Consider the following 22373-nt stretch of genomic DNA (forward strand, 5'->3'; position numbering starts at 1 on the left):
AGAGGGAGGCGTGTGCCTGCCTGTAAGGGGACATTTCTTCCTTTATATACACAAGCTGATGCCTCCCCTGCTGAAGCAGTTAAACGGGGGAGAGCAGCAGCCAGGCTGGCAGATTCCTGCCCTGTGATATGCCAGCCACAGGGTGACGCAAGGGCTGGAAGGCACCAACTAACAAGCCATTTTCACCTGCGTAATAAGCGCTAGTGGAGATACAGCAACAGCAGCAACAGCAGCTCCGGCTCCGAGTCCCTGCAGCCGGCCAGACTCCAGTGCGGCCACAGCACCATCCAGCCTTCGGTGGCCACCGCAGCTTTTTCGGTGGCTCCCACTGCCGCCTGAGAGCCGGAGAGCAGCAGCCGCCTCGCAGGCAGCATGTCAGCCCCGCCGGATTCCCAGGACCTGCTGCTGGCAGGCACTGGGATGCACTGGGCTGCAGAGGGGGTGGACCAGTATGCGGCTGGGGCTCCACTGCGGGATGGAGAAGGGGCTCAGCAGCGAGAACAGCTGGTTTTCGGCTCCGCCAGGGAACACCCGCCCGTTGCCATGGCGACTGCATCCCCAGGTAAAAGGCGAGGGGTACCCAGGGATGCTCAACAAAGGGGCCCTGGCAGCAGCATCTTTTGGTTGTCTCGTCCCTGTCCCTTCCTGGGTTCTACTCCCAGCTTGGCTGCTTGGAAACCTTACTAACGAGTTAGCGCATGTAGGAAAACAGAAAATAAGCAATTGTGGTATTTGCAAATAATCATTTTGCTGATGTGGGGGAGGGGGAATGCAGGACCCAGCCAAGTTCCCTAAAGCTCTTTGCAGTTTGCTAGACACAGGACACCCAGATTTCAGTCAAGTGTTGGAGGATGCCTGACTTGATGGGACTCTGTCCTCATTTGTTGTACACCTGTACAGATCTGGAGTGGCAGATCTCAAAGGAGTTACTTCAGCTATTCCCCATGCACCCGGAATTCCTGCATGGCCCCTTATGTTATTTCAACATGTAGCTTTTAATGGAGTGCCTATTCTGAAGCATTTGTATATTTTCTGCATGCTTTTGAGACATATACATTTAATTGTGGACTTTTTGGTTGCTGTGTTTTCCTCCTTTTGCTTTTTTAGGTGTATTTGACTTAACATGCAGTTAGCTTAGCTAGGGTCTGCAGGGTCATTGATTTTCAGTTTACTTTTGGGATGTATTTGATTTCCCTTGGTTTAGGGTTCCTTTCTTTTAGTGGGTGTATTAGCAGCAGGTGTATATCTATTAATGAACTCCGGGAGGTTTCAGCTTTCAATAGCTCCTGGTAGAAATGTTTGGGGAAAAAGGACTCTGTTTCCTTTTGGTGACACTTCCCTTCTTTCTTTCCAATTGCTGCCCATCAGAGAACCCAAATAACTAAATAACCCAATAACCCAGCCCTGGGGAAGCTGGTGGATCCCATCCCATCTAGATTCCTCTTCACTAGGAAGTAGATATTTCCATTGTGCAGCCTGACAGCATTGAACTTGTTTTGAGTAAGTTGGGAGTCAGGGTTCAGCATGGGAATCGGTCTCCATTATGCAATAGCTGCAGGAGCATTAGGAGCTGTGTGAAAACAGAGCTGAGTTCTTTCTAATCCCTTTCAGTCAATCAGCACAGAGAGTAGCTGGCCAGAGACAACACAGTCTGCATGACTACATATATTATTCCACTTACACCCATCTGTATGTTTTTGTCAGGGTCTCAGTGTGCATCTGTGCACGTGTGTGCTCTTAACATGGATGTTTCCCTGGTGCTTTTCTGTCTGCTTGATGCTACTGAGTTCAGTAGTAAAACGCCCATCGGCTGATGTGGGAAATGTTTTGCTGTTTTGTAGCTTTGGGCAGGCAGCTAATCTGCTGATGTGCTGCTCATACGCTGATCTGAGTGGTTGGTTGTGAAATGTGACTTTTTACTGGAAAGAGAGGCACATGGCTTGTAATGTTAGGCTATTCTAGGTGTGGGGGGAGTGTGTGTGAAGAGGGGAAGGATTGGGGTCTCCGGGTAGGGTTTCCTCAACAGTATAATGACATGAAGAAGGAGGAAAGGATCATGTGAGGTTTTGTTGTTCACTGATGGATAAAAACATGGCCATGCTGAATCTTAGTATACAGAACAAAGAGGAGTGGTCTCTTAAATTGTGTAAATCCTCATTAAGTTGAATGACTCTGATACTGCTTACATTTAATGAAGGCTTCTTCAGGTTTAACCTGATCTGTAGATTCAGGCTTATAGAACACAGAATAGAAAAAAAAAATAGAAAAAGAAAAACAGAATGAAAGAAAAGAAAAAAGAAAAGCAGTGAAAATAATTTTTGGCTTTTGGAATCCTCTGCAAAGGGGCTTTAGACATGTTTGTTTGCATGTATCAAACTGTGGCAAGGTGGAGATAAAGTGAGCAATATAGACCCTTTTTGGTGTTTCCTAGCTGTGTATTGACAGACTGTCAAATTAGCAATATGATAAGAGTAGTTACGTGTTTTAAACATTTCTCATTTTAAAGGAAGTGTTATGTGGTTGCGTATGTGTCTAGCTGACCACGGCAGACAGAGCAGCATCCCAACCAGTGCAGTCGTGCGCACGCAGCCTCCTTTTCTGTTTGTCACTGCAGCATCTGTATTTCTGTTCCACATTACTTGAGCTACAGATCCCGCTCCCTTCGCTGGGGGTAGTAAATAATTTCTCTGTTCTCTCTGTGTGACGAAATATTCTTAAGTTGCTGAATAAGAGGTCTGTCATATTGCTGAATATCTAAAACTATCAAGTATTTCAGAAAACTCCTTAGTTCTCCTGCTCAGAGGGGGATTTCTAGGCTGTAGTTCCTAGGCTGTAGGAATGGACCCAGTGGGACATACCTACCTCCAGCAACTTACAACACTGCCATAAATTTACCACACTCCCTGTACAGTGGGACACCTGGGGACACCTTAGACAAGGAACAATGCATCCAAACAAGAGTGAATTGGATGGTATATTTTCCAGGTAGTTTCCCGACACATCCTGTATCTTCCTCAACACCTCTCAGGCCAGTCCTTTTTGTGAAAAACATGGTTATGCTTTTTGAGGCAAGAGCAGGGTTTGGAGATTTAGAGATTTTCCCAGAATAAAATAACTTAAAATAAATGGTGGGAATTTATCTCAAAAGTAGTTCAGAAGTTTTCTTATACAACCTAAAAATTTGCAAACTTTCCCTGAACTTGGCTTTTGGTTTAAGTCTGAAAACCAGCCAGGGATTGTTGAAAGGTTCAGGAATACTTTCAAGCTGGCCATGGGCCCAGCTTTGAGCCAAACTGGCCTTGTGTCAAAACTTTGTGAGTGGTTTCTGAATGATGAAAAGCAATGGATTTCACTCCCTGTTCTTCATATCAGCCAAAATCGGCAATGATTTGGACTGCAGAAAAAAATTCCCAGGTGGAGTAGAAAGCTCAGAGATATCTCAAGCAAAGTCAGACCAATCAGGAGCTGCAGTTCCCACATCTGCTTCTCCTCCTTCAGAGCTACAATGAAGATTGACTCCAGTAGCTTTTGGGCAGGGACAAAGCAGTTTCTTTTCCCTTTATACTTGGCCCCTGGGTTTTGCTGAAAATGTTTCTCTCCCTCAAATGGAGAGTTTCTCTTCTTCCCAAAGCTGAATTTAGTTCAGGTTGAGAGGATCTTGCAGGAAGCTCTTGCAAGGACTGGAGACTGAAGCAGTCCTGAAATGCTGGTGAGCAGTTGCATGTTGGTGAAGAGAGGCCCGTGTCACCCAACACACCATCTGGCCACAGATTGTGTTATTTATTTTTATATATCAACAGTGATTAAAATTCCTTGGAAAGAATTATTTCAAAAAATATTACACAGGCTACCAGGCATTCCCCAGGATAAATACATATGATTTCTTTTAGAGAAATGGCAAAATGTAAGAATGGACTGTATCTCCACGGCACAGGTGTGTTTAGGGGGAAAAGGAGGGGGAAAAGGGCAGGAGCTCATTCAAATGGTGATTCCTGTTTCAGGATCTGGGGTTTTATGTAGCCTTGTGTATTGGTGGATTTGTGCAGGGTGATTTACAGGCAGCAGTGGTATGTCCCTACATCCATGTAGCTGAGGTTGAGAGAATTGCCAGTGGGTCCTGGCTGCTGATTCTCACGCCAGGATGCTCTTTGCCTTCAGACTGGCCACAGCAGTCAGGACATCCCTGGCAGTCCTGGCCCATTTCCAGCTGCCTCCAAAGACAGGTCACAGGTGGGGTGCAGCTGCCCAAAGAAGAGGTGGCCAGCTCCACAGGAGATGGCATTAAAACTGGGACGTGTCCATGGGGACACCATGGGGTGGCAAATATGGCCTATAGGAACGCTTTTGGAACAGCAGCCCGGGGCTGGTTGAGATGATTCTGTGATTCTGTGAGATCCCCTGGGGTGGCTCAGTGGCTTGAAAGTCCTATGATCATGGGACTGAATGGCACCCCATGTGGTACATGCCAGCAAGGCAAGGTGAGAAGGAGGGACTAGAAGCTGCTTGGATAAGGCAGGTAAGTTGAGGAGCAGCCTCTGCCTGCCAAGGAGCAGCGACATATCAAATTCTGGGAGCACTTCATGCTCTGGTGGGTGTAGATGTAGTGCACAAGACTACATGGTGCTGGCTCCTGCTGCTCCATGATGAGGACAGACTGTGTAGGCTCAGTGCTTTTAGTAAAGACATTTTAAAAATACCTTTCTAGTTGACATGATTTGTAGAGGTTGAGTTTGAAAACACATGCTCTCACCATGAACTAGCCCACCAACCCCCAGCAAGGGACTGCAGTGAGGTGCTCCTAGCCTGCGTTTGTACTGATAATGCTTCACCTGTAAATTTCAGTTTATTGTTTCTCTCCAGTTACTGGAGAGGGTGAGTTACTGGTAGCTCTGTACTTCAACATGAAAGAAGTTTTTGATGGTTTTCAGGCAACTAGAGAGCCCTGTGGTTCACCTGGGTGGAGAGAAGTGGGTATGAATGTGTATGTCTGCACTGCTTGGGTTTGGCACTGATGCTTTTCGAAGATGTCAGAGTACAACCAGATGCAGCAGGTTCCCCAAGGCAACTGGCTCAGCTACTCTTTGTGGCCTTCCCACCCCTTTCCAAGTATTGCTTTAGCAAGAGCTCCCCCTCCCTAAGCCTCCATGACAATGTACTGCTCAAGGCCATGTGCACTGTAAAGGTCAAGTTCCAAAACTCAATTTTTCAAGTTGCTTTAGAAAGAGTCTTGATAGGGTGGATTCACTGACCTAAGTATATGCCACAGGGGAGCCTAAGCAGCTGTTTGGAAATATGTCTTCAAGTGCCAGGCAATCTTCCTCGGATTTAGCCCACTGAGGCCAGATTTAGTCTCACTTTGGAGGAGCATATCTTTATGCCAATTCTATTATTGTCACTTAGTTCTTCCTGATTTAAAGAATTGAATTTATTTTTTCTCTGCTCCCTGGGTTAGATTTTCAAAAACCTCAAGAAGGACAGGGAACTGCTGGAGAGGGTACAGCAGAGGGCTACAAAGTTAATGAGGGGCCTGGAGCATCTCTCTTACAAGGAGAGGCTGAGGGACTTGGGTCTTTTTAGTCTGGAGAAGAGAAGATTGAGGGGGAATCTGATCAATGCCTATAAATACTTAAAGGGAGGGTGTCAAGAGGACGGGGCCAGTCTTTTTTCAGTGGTGCCCAGTGACAGGACAAGAGGAAACGGGCACAAACTTGAACATAAGAAGTTCCACCTAAACATGAGGAGGAAATTCTTTAATTTGAGTGTGGCAGAGCCCTGGAACAGGCTGCCCAGGGACTCGCCTGGACAGCGTTCCTGTGCAACCTGCTCTGGGTGGACCTGCTCTGGCAGGGGGTTGGACTAGATGATCTCCAGAGGTCCCTTCCAACCCCATGTGATTCTGTGATTCTGTGATACTGGTGTGAATGAAGGTGATGGAGATCATTTGGTGAAGGCTCTCCCCATTCCCTGGGGTTTTGTGAGTGCAACCAGATTTTGCAGAGAGTGACAGAAACACAGAGTATTTCTTCTTGGATTCTTCTGTTCCTGTAATTCTCATGAAGCTTGACAAAGTGGCCATTTCATCACAGCCCACAATCAGTAATCTAAAAAAAGTTCCTATTGAAATACCTTCCTTCATTACTACCTGGGTAAAGTAGGAGCAATGGCTCCTGTTGGGGTCCTCTAGCAAGTGCTCTGCATCTGGGGGTGAATAGTGCTATTGAAGGTGCATAAAATCTCCTGGTTAAAATATGTGCAGCAATGCAGTTCTCAGCTCCATACAGATCAAAATGCAGTTGTCTTTGCCCTGTTCCCCACAGGGATGCAGGTAGCTCCATCCCTGCTTTAACTTCCATGCTGATGAATTTTCTTCAGCCTTCAAGGCTGCGCATGGGTTGAGGAAGAGGTTGAGGTAGATGAAAGAACGGAGTAGTACCAGGGAGGGTGACTCACCTGCCTTATTTTAATCTTCATCACTTGGTAATGAAAAGTTTTATTTATAGGCAAGGAGCTGAGGAGGAGAGGTTGGGGAGGAGGAGAGTGGCATGGAAGGGAGAGGCTTTGGATTCCCTGTTGTGGCAAGCATTGGGTTTTGCGTGTTGCAGTATCTCCTGGGCTGCGAGTCTCCCTTGGCTGGGTGGTTCACTGTATCTCACTGGTGTAAGGGTCCTGAGAGGCACAGCTTCCTTCTTTTTTCTGCAGCCCTGGAAATGCCATTCAATGGCATGTCTTACATCTTATTTTTCCCCCAGAACCGTAGTGTGCAGCGCATGTGCATTCAGCATGTGCTCTCAGTCTGCCTGGGGACTGCAACTGCAGCAAATACCTGAGTGCTGGTTCTAGCTCAAGTCCTCCTGGAAAAGTCACATGAAAGGATGGCGGCCCAACTGCGTGGTCTGGATTGACCTGTGATGCTCAGGACTAGCGTTTGGCTTTGCTTTAGGCCCCAAGACCTGACTTTGCCCCAAGACCTAATTATTTTGTACATGTGTGTTTTAGCTCAAAGTTCCCGAAATACCCAAGGAGTTGTGCTGCAGGTCCACATCATCAACAGGGAATGGAGTTTTTTAAATGGGTGACAGGAATTGCCTCACTTTCCCTCCTGAGTAGTTGGTACCTCTAAAATGGGCCAAGTGTGTAGCCTTTTTCATTTTTATGTAGCATTTATGCCCTTGTGTCTGTTTTTCATGTTGTATTCTCTTGCTGCCAGATCAGAGCTGCTTACAAAATTCTGCGGGTTCTTGTTTTTCTTGGGTAGCTTGTTGCTTTTTTCAAAAGAAAAGGCGGCCTTCACACAGCAAACCGTGTTTCAAATAATGAAGCATTATTTGTAATTAGTTTTCTAATTTACAAAAAGTAAATATATGTGCTGCTGTAGATTGGCGTGATTCAGCACTCAGGAACACACCCCATATTTAGTATTCTTGTTTTTTAAGACACTTCTGACTTATGGTCAGTCTGTTCCTCTAAGAAACTCTGTACATTCAACAGTGAGAATAAATTCTCGGCACTCATCTGCAAGACAAGACTCGAAATAGAGGGGACCTATTTCAGTCCTCCTTGTTTCAATAAAGTATTTAAGATCCTAACTATATGGAACATAAGCACATTCTTAACTGCTTAAAAAAATTAAGATGGTCTTAAGCATATGCATAAAGGTTAGTGTGTGTTTTACTGAATTTAGGGATAAATGAAGCTGAAGATATATCATGGACAAATTGGCTTTATTAGACATTAGACCAGACTGTTTCAGGTCACTTGGGTGTAAAATGGAGACACAAGGACTTACCTATCTCATTACAACACTGTAAAAATTAACATTTAAAGACATTGAAAACTTGGAATGAAAATCATTATAATGCTGTTTATTTTGATCTATTGTGTGTGTCCAGGTGAGACTAAAAATTGTTAGAAATTAGTACAGTCTTCATAAGCCTGTCTCTTTCAAATATTCAGGTGTTATAAGCATTGGCTTTATACTTTAATATGCCTTAAAAGTGAGCTTTCCCATATTTATTTAAATAACAGCTGTCAAAAGAGTTCTTTGAGTATTTCTTTCACTGCTGTAATGATGGGCCTGCCCTTGATACAGCCTCCAGTTATCATGAGATCTCATATCAGAAAGGGCAGCTGTTTCTTCAGAGATTATTTTGACGCAATTGCCATTAACAGCTGCAGCATTCCCAACATCTCCTTCATGTAGCAGTGACTCCCATCCTGGACGCAGCACTGTAGCAGGGTGTTTGCTTGGGTGCAGGTGAGGACGGAGCATGGGAGGATGCTTGCCGAAAGATGCTTTTTGCGCCAGGGTGACTCTGCAGACCCACAGAGTTATGTCATCTTGAGGCTTTACTGTGCCATTCAGGACATGAATTACATCTCATTTTTCAGCATTGCTGAATTTATTGACTGCAGCTGATTTATTGTTGGTAGATTTAAAGACACTGAAGGGTTTGTTAACTGTGCCCAGTAAAAACCAAATGCATGGGGCAGCCTCGTCAGGCTGAAAACCTCCCTGCTCCCAGCCCCTGGGAATCTTGTGCTTCTCTCTGAGCCTTTTTTCTGTGCAAATATCAGTCCACATCTTGGCTGCACATGGTGCACCTGATTGAGCCCCATGGCCAAGGAGGACGAACTCTGGCACCAGGACACAGCCTCCAGCCATGGGGCTGGGCAGGAGCCTCTTGCTGCAGTGCTTTGTCTCCCAAACACAGCCCAGGGACGCCGTCCCTCATCCCATAGAAGCAGCCTTCAATATGCACATTTTAAAGCCACAAATACAGAAGGTATGGATCTGGATGACATCTCCAACCTTTCCCTGCCTGTGCTGTATTAGTCACTGGCTGTAGGACCAGACAGCCTAAAAGTCCTCACCCTGAGCAGCCTCTGCAGCACAGCTGTGTAGAGAGGGGCCACAGACAGTCTGAGCCAGCGGAGTTGCTATACTGATTTTTTTCTGCTGAGCCTTGCCCCTTACACACTGTTCCCAAAAGCACTCAGGGGGACCTATAAAGGAATTGGTGGAGAGACAGACTGCATTTATAGCTTGCAATCAGCAAGGGAGTTTTGCCTTTTACAGGCCTAAACCTGCCCCCCAACTTGGAGGTAACAAGGCTGGTGTAAGGAGGATGCCTACACCCACCAAAGACAGCATTTTGCATACCAGAGAGGCGAGGGATCCCTCAGCCCATATAGGTTCCAGCATGCACATAGCCAGCAGAGCAGCTCTGCTTGGAAATGCTTTTAATCCCAAAATCATTGGCAGGCCAAAGGGCTAGATTCTGAGCAAAGCCTAAAAGTCACTCTAAGTCTGCCACTGCTGTGTTAGTGTTCACAGAATGAATCACAGAATGATATGGGGTTGGAAGGGACCTCTGGAGATCATCTAGGCCAACCTCCCTGCCAAAGCAGGTCCACCCAGAGCAGATTGCACAGGAATATGTGCAGGTGGGTTTTGAATGCCTCCAGAGAAGGAGACTCCACCACCTCCCTGGGCAGCCTGTTCCCCTGCCCTGCCACCCTCAAAGTAAAGAAGTTCCTCCTCATGTTTAGCACATCCTATGTTCAAGTTTGTGCCCATTACCTCTTGTCCTGTCACTGGGCACCACTGAAAAAAGACTGACCCCACCCTCGACACCTATCCTTTAAGTATTTATAAGCATTGATCAGATCCTCCCCCTCCTTCTCTTCTCCAGACTAAAAAGACCCAAGTCCCTCAGCCTCTCCTCCTAAGGGAGATGCTCCAGTCCCCTCATCGTCTTTGTAGCCCTCTGCTGGACCCTCTCCAGCAGTTCCCTGTCCTTCTTGAACTGGGGAGCCCAGAACTGGACCCAGTGCTCCAGATGGGGCCTCAATGGGGCAGAGTAGGGGGGGAGGATGACCTCCCTCCACCTGCTGGCCATCCTCTTCTAGATGCACCCCAGGATGCCATTGGCCTTCTTGGCCACAAGGGCACATTGCTGGCTCATGGTTATCCTGTTGTCCACCAGGACTCCCAGGTGTTTTTCCTCAGAGCTGCTCTCCAGCAGGTCAGCCCCCAACCTGTCCTGGTGCAGGGGGTTATTTCTCCCCAGGTGCTGGACCCTACACTTGCCCTTGTTGAAGTTCATCAGGTTCCTCTCTGCCCAACTCTCCAGCCTGTCCAGGTCTCTCTGAATGGCAGCACAGCCTTTTGGTGTGTCAGCCACCCCTCACAGTTCTGTATTGTCAGCAAACTTGCTGAGGGTACACTCAGTCTCTTCATCCAGGTCGTTGATTAATATATTGAAGAGGACTGGACCCAGTACTGACCCCTGGGGAACAGTCCTCGGGCACCTCGCCTGTTCTCCAAGACCTTTCACAGATGATGGAGAGTGGCCCACCAATGACTTCTGCCAGCTCCCTCAGCACTCCTGGGTGCATCCCATCAGGACCCATGGACTTGTGGATATCCAGTTTACTTAATTGATCTCTAACTTGATCTTCCTCAGCCAAAGGGAAGTCTTCCTTCATCCAGACTTTCTCTGTTACCTCCAAAGTCTGGGACTCCTGAGAGCTGGCCTGAGCAGTAAAGACTGAAGCAAAGAAGGCATACAGCAACTCCACCTTCTCTACATCCTCGGTCACCATGGCACCCATCCTCATTCAACAACGGGCCCGCATTTTCTGTAGTTATCCTTTTGCCTCCGATATACTCAGAGAAACCTTTCCTGTTGACCTTGACGTCCCTTGCCATGTTTAATTCCAAGGAGTCCTCGGCTTTCCTCGTTTCATCCCTGCATACTCTAACGGCATTCTTGTAATCTGCCCAAGTGGTCAGTGCCTTCTCACTCAGTGTAAACTTCCTTCTTCCACTTGAGCTTTTTCAGAAGCTCCTGCTCAACCATGCAGGTCTCCTGCTTCCCTTGCCTGATTTTTTGCTCTTAGGGATGCGCCAATCCTGAGCTTGGAGAAAGTGGTATTTGAATATCAACCAGTTCTCTTGAGCCCCGCTACTTTCCAGACCCCTAACCCATGGGATTTCTCCAAGCAGTTTCTTGAAGTGGTCAAAGTTAGCCCTTTGGAAGTCCAGGGCTGCAATTCTACTTGTTGTTTTGCGCATACTACCCATGATCCTGAACTCTATCTTTTCATGATCACTACAGCCAAGGCTGCCTCCAACCTTAATGTCCTCCACCAGTCCCTCTTCGTTTGTCAGAATTAGGTCCAGTAGTACACCTCTCCTTGTTGGCTCCTCCACCACCTGAGTCAAGAAGAGTCATCAGTACACTGGAGGAACCTCCTAGACTGTACACGTCTGTCTGTGTAGCCTTCCCAGCAGATCTCAGGGTGATTGAAGTCCTCCATGAGAACCAAGGCCTGTGATTGCAAGGCTACTTTCAGCTGACTGTGGAATGCCTCACCAGATTCCCTATCCTGATCAGGTGGCCTGTAATAAACACCCACAACTGTGGCTCTCATGATGGCCTGCCCCTTAATCCTCACCCGCAAGCTCTCAACTCTCTTTGTCTGCTCACAGGGAGAGATTTAGGGATGTCTCTTCGCGCTCTATCTGTTCCTTAACAAAGAGGTCAGCACCTCTGCCCCTCCTTCCTTGCCTGTCCCTTCTGAACAGCTTGTAGCCTTGCTTCTGAACAGCTTGTTCACCTGTATTGAGGTCAGTGGCATCCCCCTCCCCATGCAGGGTACACGCGCCAAGGCTGCAGCCAGGGCAGGAGGTGAACACCTACAGCAGACAGACCCGGGGAGCACAGCATCTTGTCTCCGCTCTCATCTACCACACAGCATCCCCGTGTGCTTTGTGGGAGGGGGTAATGAAATTTCTTGGGTACCAGCTCTCCACTGACTACTGATGTTCAGGGGGGAAACTGAATTCCAGTAAATCTTAATTAGGTCTTTCCCTTGATGTCCTTAATGTAGAGGCAAAACAGGTGCACTCGGTGCTGGTATGTGTTGGAAATGCTTTGCCTTTCAGGATATTTTCATTCCTGTTGACTTCAGCAATGAAATGCAATGCAACACGCTGGAAATTAAATGTGCACTTCAACTGAACTGGAGGCTTAACTGCTCTGTGTGCAGGTGTAGCTGTGTGATATGCACAGTAATCATACGTTATTTGCAGACTGATTGTAGTAAAAAGGGAAATGCCTTTTCCCACCCCTTATAAAAGTTATAAAAATGTGGATCCCAATTTTGCTCACCAGTTTTTCATCTCGACTTAGTGCTCTGTCTTAGGATGTTCTACGTTTGCCAGTTTTTTGGTTTTTATTTCTTTTTATTACGAAGGTTTATATTTTCACTAACATCACTGGCCAAATAGATCCTCTAAACTGCAATACTGCTGTGCTCTAAACTTTAATTGAGACAGTTGCCTTTGATGTGGGGCTGACCTAAGGCTGAGGCTGGTTCCTCTCTTTTGCAGCTTTTGCAGCTTCTGCAGTTCTTTAAAAAAGCCATAATGCAGCATTCATGTTGTTGCTGTTTTCTCTACTGCTCTAGCAAAAGTATCACTATGGCTGAATATAGAATTGGTTTCTCAGGACCTCCTGATTATCCTGAAATTCTGTGTGGATAATCTGTGATTCTCAGACCATAATTAGTTTGTAGGAAAAATGCTCCAAGATGATGTGTGAGAGTCAGGAGAAGTCCCAGAGGGGTCAACCTCCTCTGAACACCTTTATGTAGGAAAATAGGGTTTTTCGCTTTCACCGATCAGAAATCCATAGACCAAAACAGCTGGTAAATGGCATCTTGGTTATAGGCAAGATAAGATAGGATTTTAACATCACTGAACAATTTGGAGTAGATTCTTAGTAGGTGGTATCTAATTCTCTACTTACAAAGTTTCATGTGTATTTAATGTGGGTACATTGCATGCAGGACTGAAAAGTCAAGCAAACAAATAATTGCATGGACAGACATGGAGTTAACAGACACTGAGTTAAAACTGGATTACTTTTACATGGGTGAAATTGGAACACTGCCTTTGAAAATGCATACCTGTCTCTGCTGATGCCAGGAAAAAAGAACTGAATTTCCTGAAATTTAATTTTTTTGAGAAATTTGCCATCATAAAACAAATATCTTTCCGCAAGAGATAAATAAAATAATATTTTAAAAAATAGTGAAATATTAGAAAGCAGTGTGCATATTTTAAAATGATTCCCAAACCAATGCATATGTTTCACTTGATTTGGCTGGCAGCAGTGTTGAGAAATGTAACTTGTCTACATTTGGTATTATAGTAGGACATTTATTCCAAATATGCATAAATTCCATTTTAAAAGTACTAATCCTGGCCTGCAAAGTTCTCTAGTCTATTTTAGAATTGCCATGTCATGCACATCTTTTCTGGTTTGTTGGGTTTTCTTTATTTGTTTGTTTGTTTGTTTTTTCCTACCCTAAAAAATACTGCTGGAGATAACAGTGGATCATTTGAGTAGCTATCATATTAAAAGCCTGTTTCCATTTTGGGATTTTTTTTCTTCAAAGTCTTTCTGACATTAGCCTTTATAATTCAGTTGCTATGTAGTAAAGGTTCAGGTCAGAGCTAAGGAGACAGGCTGGGGAATTTATGCTGTGTAAAATATATGCAATCTGCTCTCACTTGGAACATGGTAAACAGACCATGTATAATCCCTGGAATATTTGGTAGATCTGCTAGTTCATGAAGATGGCATTTGTGATATTCATCTAGCTACATGTGCTTTTATGTGGTTGTCCATCTCTTTGCTATCCAAACTCTATTCAAAAGCAACCTGAGTAGGGAGGGCTGAACAAAGATTGAAAAGAAAATATAACATTCCCAGTAGGAGATTTCAGAGTTTGGGCTTCTTTTTTTCCCCTCTCCACTGTTGCTTTTTAATGAATCGTTCTTCTAATCTTAAATCAAGCATCTAGTATGCTAGATGTTTTGCAGAAGAATCATACTGTGCAATGCACTTATGCATATTTGCTATGCGAGTACATTGTCAACTTGTATTTGATAACCTACCAGCAAACAAGATTTTTTTTCCAGAAGCTTGGGATACTAGCATCATTCCCCAAGCGAGAATAATGCAACCACTGTTAATAAATCAACCTGGGTCCAAGGATGTTTCACTGCTTTCACTGCCTTCTTGATTGGCATTATCCTCAGAGGTATAAACTAAAGAAGAAAATATATAATCTGGGAAGCTTTCCAGCATCCTCTTTGAAAATGTGAGCTCAATGCTTTGCTGAGATTTCTTTGGTGGAGGAATGCTAATAGCAATGCTGAAGATGTGCTCTGATTGCACCCTAAAGAGTAGGAAGATGCACAGAATAGCTTTGTTCCCTTTTCCTTTGTCATCAAGATAATTCCTAATGCCATCTGCACAGGATGAATCTTGCACTGTTTCTACACAGTTCTGTGAGCTGGTCCCAGGAGTGCAGCCTTTTCTACTACTTATTCTCTTAGTCTGACATCTGCATAATATATGTTACATGTTTTCCCATCTCAGCCTGCAGATAATTGACTGCAGCTGTTAGCAGCAAGTGGACACGCTCCCTCTGCGATATTGGTCAAAGCCTGAGCTTCAGCAATAAGGATTTCAGGAATTCCTTCTGACTTCCTACGAGGTGTCATCACAGCTGGGTGGTAACTCCTGATGACTCCTTCCCTGCCAAGGGAAGAAAAATGTGCTACAGAATGTGCTGATTTGCAAAAAAGTATTTTACAGGGAGAGTTTGATTTTAGCAAAGTTCCAGCTGTTCTAAATGGGCAGAAAAGGGATTTTTCAGCATATCAGCAACATCTTGGAAATGGAAACGTCACATCCTCCAGCACGTTCTTAGGAGTCAGTTTTCACCTTCCCCTGCTCATAACCCACTTGGGTCTTTGGTATTTACTTGAACTAGGAGTTTAGCAAGACTGCAGTACTTGGAGCCTTGCTTTATAACATGGCTGTGTTTCTATTTGCTTTCTCTTGGCCATCTCTCTGCTAACATCATCTTTGCTTTCCAGGAGATGGTGGAAAGCACAGAATGTAAGACTAAGCTGGTGTTCCTTAGGTTGCATTTTGGGGAGGTGTGAGGGTCCAGAGAAGGGCAATGAAGCTGGTGAGAGGTCTGGAGAGTAAGTATTATGAGGAGAGGCTGAGGGAGCTGGGGGTGTTCAGCCTGGAGAAGAGGAGGCTGAGGGGAGACCTTCTCACTCTCTACAACTCCCTGAAAGGAGGGTGTAGAGAGGCGGGGGCTGATCTCTTTTCCCAAGTCACAGGTGATGGGACAAGACGAAATGGCTTCAAGTTGCGCCAGGGGAGGTTCAGATTGGACATCAGGAAAAATTTTTACACAGAAAAGGTTATTAAGCATTGGAACGTGCTGCCCAGGGAGGTGGTTGAGGCACCATCCCTGGAGGTATTTAAAAGACGGGTTGACATAGTGCTTAGTGACATGGTTTAGTGATGGGTTGTTTTTTTTTTTTTTTTAATCAGAGTTAGGTTGATGGTTGGACTAGATGATCTTAAAGGTTCCTTCCAACCTAGACAATTCTATGAAGTAGACACTTTTATTACTATTTTGCTGATGGGACAACTGATGCACAGTGAATGGTCTTACACGTAGTCCCCAGCAGCTGCATTCGAACTAGGTCTGGGTCCACTAAGGCCCAGGCAGTGCCAGGCTGCTCCAAAGGGCTCTCAGCTTCATCATCAGTGACTTAGTTTGTGGGGCCTTTCAGGCTGATACTCCAAAAAGTCATTCCTCTCTCCTGAAAAATGTAGGACAGCTATTTTTACTTATGTGCATGAAGATAGGTGGTTTTTTTTATCCACCCGTTTTTCATTTTTAAACTCATATTAAGGATCTTTAGTTATGTTTTGCAAAGGCATTCACTCTTCCAGCTGAAAAACATAGGGGGAATACCATGTGTTATTTGCCGTCTCTACTGGCATTACTGACGTTGCTAAATTTGCTGAAGCAATGTGTTTCAACATTTCTAAACATTTTTCCTGTGGAGCTTTCTCTTCCATAGAAAGATTTTCTGTTTCCCCTTGATTTCAGATGAAGAGAAAATTGAAAATAATACGACATTTTCTCATAGGACAGGATTTCTTTTGCAATGGCTCCACTTTGAGCTAATGTCAGGAAAATCACAACTGCGGTCAGTATGCTTAATTTCAACCCTACATTTCCAACTTAATCTTAGCCATTGCAGTCTGAAGAGCAACACAGTTTACTCTCAGCCTGGAAATACCCATTAAATCTGAGAGCTAGTACACTAGCAAGTAGGATTCGTTAGCACCTATCTACTACACTGAACAGGAGTGGGACCTTGCTTCTCTGTCACTGCTGAAAATGAAGTTGCCTCCTGGTCCAGCCCATCCAAATGCTGCTGAACTATATTATCAAGGAGGTTCTTCTCTCTTTATGGCAGGTGACTTTGCCACCGATGTGGTAAAGAAGGCATGAAGCTATCAGCGTTCCCCAACCTAGCAGCTGCCCAGCATCCTTGGATTCAAATAATTACATAGTGCTCCCTCCCTTACTCACTGAAAAATGTGACTGGCCTCTTGGTGCTGAGCAAAGGAAGGAAAGCCAGTGAAGACAGCAAATCTGACTCTTTCTTCTTGGGCTCTATATAAGAACTTTTTAAACACCTTCGCCTTCCCACTTTGTGTGGAGAAGTCTGTAAGGTGAGGGATGGCAGCAGGAAATACCACATTTCTTCTTTTCCTATCTTAGTTTGGTCCCTGTCCTATTGCAGCTTCTTCTGTTACTCTTTGAAGTGCACACCAACCACGAGTCACAGAAAACTAGGAGTGGCTGATATTGTTGTGTTTCGTTGTCTTTTGATGGTCATTTATTTTTTTAAAGAAAAACAGCTTTTGGTTTGTTCTGCAGGAAAAGCCCTGCTTTCCTTGGGGCATGAAATGACTCCAAAGCCCTGCTTTCCTTGGGGCATGAAATGACTCCTGCAGACAAACCTAAAGGTAGCATTCAATGGCTTAAATTGGACGAACTTTAGCAACAATCAGTGAATAATCTTCAGCATAAAACAGTAATAACAAGGATTTTTAATCAAAGCAGGCTTGGTAGGGAGATGAACCGTGCAGTGATAGTTGGAGATAAACACCATAGGGCCTGCATTGAAGAAAGTAGGAAAGGGAAAAAGATACAGCAAGTACAGGCTTATTAATTTGATCTAATGAGCATTGAGACGAACATTAAGGTAAAAGGAAAATAAGAAAAATGCATCATTGATTTATAAATGTGAACTGTGAAGACAAACCTGGTAGTTTACTTCAGTAAGATACTGATTGTTTTCTGACTGGGTTCCAGTGAAGTGTAAAACCCAGTCCTACATGGAAAATTGCTGGCTGAACTGAAGAAGGTGGAGGGCAATACAGCCACGGCATGCCGCGTGGTACCTAAAGAGCAGACACCTTATGCTGAAAGGGAAATACTCAGGCAGTGTGGGAGCTGCCGGTGCGGCTCCTCAGTCAGTCTTGAGACCCATCTTATTAAACACCTTTGTAAAATGTTTGGTACCAAAAGCCAGAGCAGACTATGGGAGTGTGCTGGGAGTCGGGGCAAGAGGTGGCTGGAATACCTTACAGGGGAAGCTGGCTGAAGCAGGCAGTCATGATCTGTAGAAATACCCCCTGACACCCTGCAAGGGTGCAAAGAGCTGTGTTTGTTGAGGTGTATCCTCTCTAGAGGGAGGGTGTAATGCACAAGTGCTGGTTTAGCTTCTGCTTTGACCTTGGGATCACTGTGGATCACTTGGGATCTCAGCGCTGTGGGTAACTCTGCACTGGTTAGGTACAGAGTCACTATTGGCCTCCGACGAAATGGTGAAAGCAATAAGAAGGACATCAGAGAAAAAAGATATTGAAATGTTAAATACTTTACACTTGGTTTCAATGTTTTCCAAAACAAAAATACATTTGCTTAGTAACAGTTTTAATTCAGAAAAAAAAAAAAAACAAAACAGAAAAAAAAAAGAAGTCCAGTTTTAGTGCAATCACTGGGAAAACCCAGCCAATTCTTTTACCTAAAATTTTCTGATCTCCTTAGAGAATGAGGAAATAATCAATGAAAGTAGTTTTGAAAAATGTAGCACCTCTTCCCGGCTGTGTTAATATCAGTGAGCAAACAACGTTTCCTCAGACCAACTCGTGAGCCAGATTTGGAAATGATTCCTTTTATATTTGGGCTCTATAGACTGATCATGAATATTTGAAATGTGAGCTGTACTGCTTAATTGTAGCCTCTCATATAAGTCACATGATTATTTAACAAGGCTCCTTGATTGGAGCAATGAGCGAACACATCTTTTATACATACTTCATATGTATCTTTTATACGTACTTGACTGTGCTACTTTCAGTGCTTATTTTATCTTGGTGCTGATACACACCTGTTTGTCATTGGCCTTGGCAAACATTTCATTGCCAAAACGATTACTTCTCAAGCATTGAAAGAGAATGATAGATGGATTCAGCTAATATAAAATAATTTAAACATGTAATAGCCACTGAAAAATGTTAGTATCATCCCCTCTGTACCAAAATCAAGAAAATAACACTATGATTCACTTGTGAGATACATTTGGGTGGCAGCGCTGTATGTTTCCAGCTATGGAAATTTTATTGGATGAAGTCAGAACCAGCTTCAAGAAAGGCCTATTTGATTGCTTGCTTAGCTCTGCCGCAAGTTGAAGGCTTTTCTTGCATTTCTTGTACATTTAGGTTTCTCCTGGGCGTTAGGGTGGCTGTAATTCTCACCTCAGAACAAGAGTGGGTGTTGCAGCTCCAATATATCTGCTCCAATCCCACATCTTCTGCCCGTCGCTGGATCTCATCCTGCATGCAACATTAATGGGGCATCACAGGATCCACAAAAGATCACCATGCAAGGAGACTGGTAGCTTTACCGCTTGTTGTTTGTTGCAACTATTTTGCATAAAAGTTTGTTTATTAAGTTTGGGAAAAAAGACTATCTTTCTTGAAGATCTCAGTAAAACTAACAGCTGTAGCAGAGTTCAGAAGAGCCTTCTCTGGAGTACCTTTTCATTGGATTTAAAGCTGTTTCATGAATATAAACTACAACATATGTGATCTTCCTTCTCAGCAGCAAAAGCTGCTGCTGATATAAGAGTCAGTGAGCTGCCTGGATTGGAAAATAATCTCCATTTTTCACACTGTCAAGGTCAGTACAGCTGCAGCAGTCCAGGATACCTCACTTACTTGATCCTTGAGGTTACAGATTTTTTTTTATATGGTACAAAGGTGAGAGTTTATCTATTTGGATAATGACTCTACAGGTACGTGAATATTTGAAATGTGAGCTGTACTTCTTAATTGTAGCCTCATGATTATTTAATGAGGATCCTTGATTGGAGGAATGAGCAAACATCTTTTATATATACTTCATGTGTATCTTTTATACATACTTGATTGTGCCACTTTCAGTGCTCATTTTCTATCCCAGCAGAGATTCCACCAAACATTAACAATTATTTCCCAATTCAAGTGACTTTTGTAAATTCATCTTGGTGGCATGGATATTTCCAAAATTTCTTGGTCTATGTTTTGGTTTAAATTATTAACAAGCTTTCAAATGCTGCTGCCAAGCCACCCACAACCCCTTGAACGACAAACGTAATAAAAGGCAAATTCTTGCCAAAAACACAATACTGTTTGCTGAATAGATGCCACTCCCTGACCAAAGGAATGACAGATTAAGTAAGAAAAAATGGAAAGAAATAACAGGCTTGGAAATCTGAAGCTGGGCATGGATAAACAAGAGGGCTTCGTGGCAGTCCTTTGAGTTCGCAGAAAATACACATTTAGGAAGAAAAAATGGAGAATGTTTAGGAAAACATCTGGAAGGAGTGGTGCCAGATGGTTGTTTCCTTTTTGATCAGCCTAGTGTTTTTCTCATAAAATACGAAGACCCAATTTTCATGTTTGTCAATATTTATCTCAGTCTGTATGTAAGGAGGAAAATAAGGTCTCAAATAGAACTCTGTGGATGCTTAAAATAAGCTTGATGTTCTGTGCTTTGCTGACTCAACCTAAATGGCCTGAGATTTTGAAGTGCTGGGAACGCCTAACTCCTTTTTCAGTTGCTGTCATCTGAGAATGCTACACCCATATTACAGAAAGGACTTTATTTACAGGAGGAAACTCCAGGCACCCATGATTAGAAAATTTTAGCTTGTGTTCCCACCACAGCAAAATCTTGCTGAGTTGGTAGCAGTGACATTAACTGGAATCAGCTGTCTTAGTTTCTGCTTGTTACTGGTGGTACAGTTGTTGCTTGAGAGGTTTGGAACCCTGTCTAATATTGCAGAGCAGGGAAAAGCTCAAAGAAATAAAAGGGGGCAAAAAGAGGAAGAGTGTATGAAAATTGACCTGTGCTGAATATTTCATTATTAAATGTTTTCATCTGCAAACATACACTTTCTCCCATCAACCACTATGATTAGCTGAGGATAAAATCCATTTTTTAATGCTCCCAGATTTTTCTTATATGGCTTTGAGGCAACATTGTTTTCCACACTTACAAAGGAACATATCCATTTTATGTAACCCTTAAATAACTACAATAAAAAATGAATATGTTTTCTACCAAATGTTTGGGTTTTCTTTCACAAATCAATGGTCTTAAACTTATGTTTATAAGACATGCCATTGAATTGGTGTTGAACTGTGGGTATTTTTTCATTTCATTGTATGCAAGATTGAGAAGAACTTCCATCCAGTTAGAATTTCAAATGTTGGGGTTTGAGTGGGACTGATAGTTAGTGTCATTATCTCATGGGGCAAACCCATCATTTTTGAGGAGTTTGGAGAAGTTCTTCTGCCATTTTCTACCTGGGGCCTTCCCTGGGGATCTCTGGAGGATATCCTTAGGATGCTCCAATCATCAGGTGATGCTCCTATCCAGCTGGACATCACCTTTGCTACACAAGATGCTATCACATTTCAGGGACCCCCAGGTCATATTTCAGTGAGCTCATATTTCTGTGATTCTATGACTTTTAAGAATCAACTGTATCACCTTTTTCTCTGCTGTGCTTCTACCTTCTATTCCTGACCACTTCCACCTGTTTTCCCATTATAAATATAAAGGTAATTAGGGCTATTTTCAAAGTTTTCTGCTGGCCCTTGAGACATTTCTGCACCAACAAAGGGCTTGGGTTGCTTCTCAAGGCCAGTTGGGTGTCCTGTTGCTCTGCTGAGTGCCTGTTGCTCTTCTCTATTTCTGGTTAACAGACTGAAATAATGAATTAAAAATGTATGTATTTCTGCAGGTCAGCCTGAGATGAGGAATCTTCAGTTTCCTCAGGAAAAAAACCCCAAACAACCCAAACAAAAAGCTGTTTTTATTAAATCCCAGGCATTTAATTCTCTCCCTGCCACTTCCTTTCACTCTGCTTTGGTAACTATTTACTATTTCTATGAAAAGTCAGCTTTGGCCAAAGACACTGTTTGGACATAAACAAATTGCAGTGCAGTTTGCCACAACCACTGTGCAGTAAATGCAAGCCTTTTCAACAAAATCTTTTTTCTTATCTAAAATTATTGGCTGAATTTGGCAGAATTCCAAACATTGGGGTCGATCAAGTCTGAGTTTTTTTCACCAATTGAGCTATTGAGACACAAAATCTCACCAATCATTGATTCTAGTAGTGCAGCAGGGAGAACCCATGTCCCATATTTGTGCTACAAACTCAATTTTTTAGCAGAGTAAAGCAGAGATTTACACTGGTGAAACGGATGCTGGTTTCAAGGAGGAATAATCTGGCATGGAGTGTTTTTTCTTGTTTTATAGGAGTGAAAAGCTGGACTGAAGCTAAGGAGAAAGGTGAAGGTGCAGGGATGAGTTTTCTGGGGGGCAATTGAAATGGGGACAGCCACCCATTGTGCCAAACACTAATGTGTTCAAGTCTTTTGAGCATGTCTTTTTTTCCGGTTTTTCTCCCTCTTTTCCGCATCCTCAGAGATGAGTAACGGTTGCCTCTCAGAGCTGGCACTCTTTGCCAGCAGCGTTTTGTGCAGATGGGTGGTGATAATAGAATAAGGGCAAGGTAGTGACAAAAGTGCTGATGTTTGCTCACGTGCTGTGTTATCAGCTCATGGGTGGAAAACTCGATTAACACTTGAGAAATCTTGGTTTCTCCAGAGGAAAAGGCATTTGGCCATGAATCTGCCCTCCCTGAGTGTTACTCCAGTTGCACAGTGGTGGGACCCAGCTCACACCTTCTGGTATGGACCAAAGCAAAGGGAGGAGAGCAAGTCTTGTGGGCTGCCACATCTCTCCTGCTGTGGGTTGGCTTGTTTATTTTCTGGTTTAATTTCCATAAGCACTTCTACTGCTGTTCTGCTCACCATGGGGTTGTTACAACTTTTTACCAAGGCAAGAAA

General features: G+C 43.9%; 1 protein-coding gene across 1 annotated transcript in view; it reads left to right on the top strand.

Moving 5' to 3' along the window:
• The first annotated feature begins 372 nt into the window (after window positions 1-372).
• The window catches only part of RTN1 (reticulon 1), a 126452-nt gene continuing 104451 nt past the window's right edge, over window positions 373-22373 (top strand). The window contains exon 1 of the mRNA XM_074149056.1: window positions 373-562. Within this exon, the coding sequence (XP_074005157.1) occupies window positions 373-562 (190 nt within the window). The remainder of the gene's footprint in view (window positions 563-22373) is intronic.

Source organism: Numenius arquata, chromosome 6 (genome assembly GCF_964106895.1).
Source record: "Numenius arquata chromosome 6, bNumArq3.hap1.1, whole genome shotgun sequence".
NCBI lineage: Eukaryota > Metazoa > Chordata > Aves > Charadriiformes > Scolopacidae > Numenius > Numenius arquata.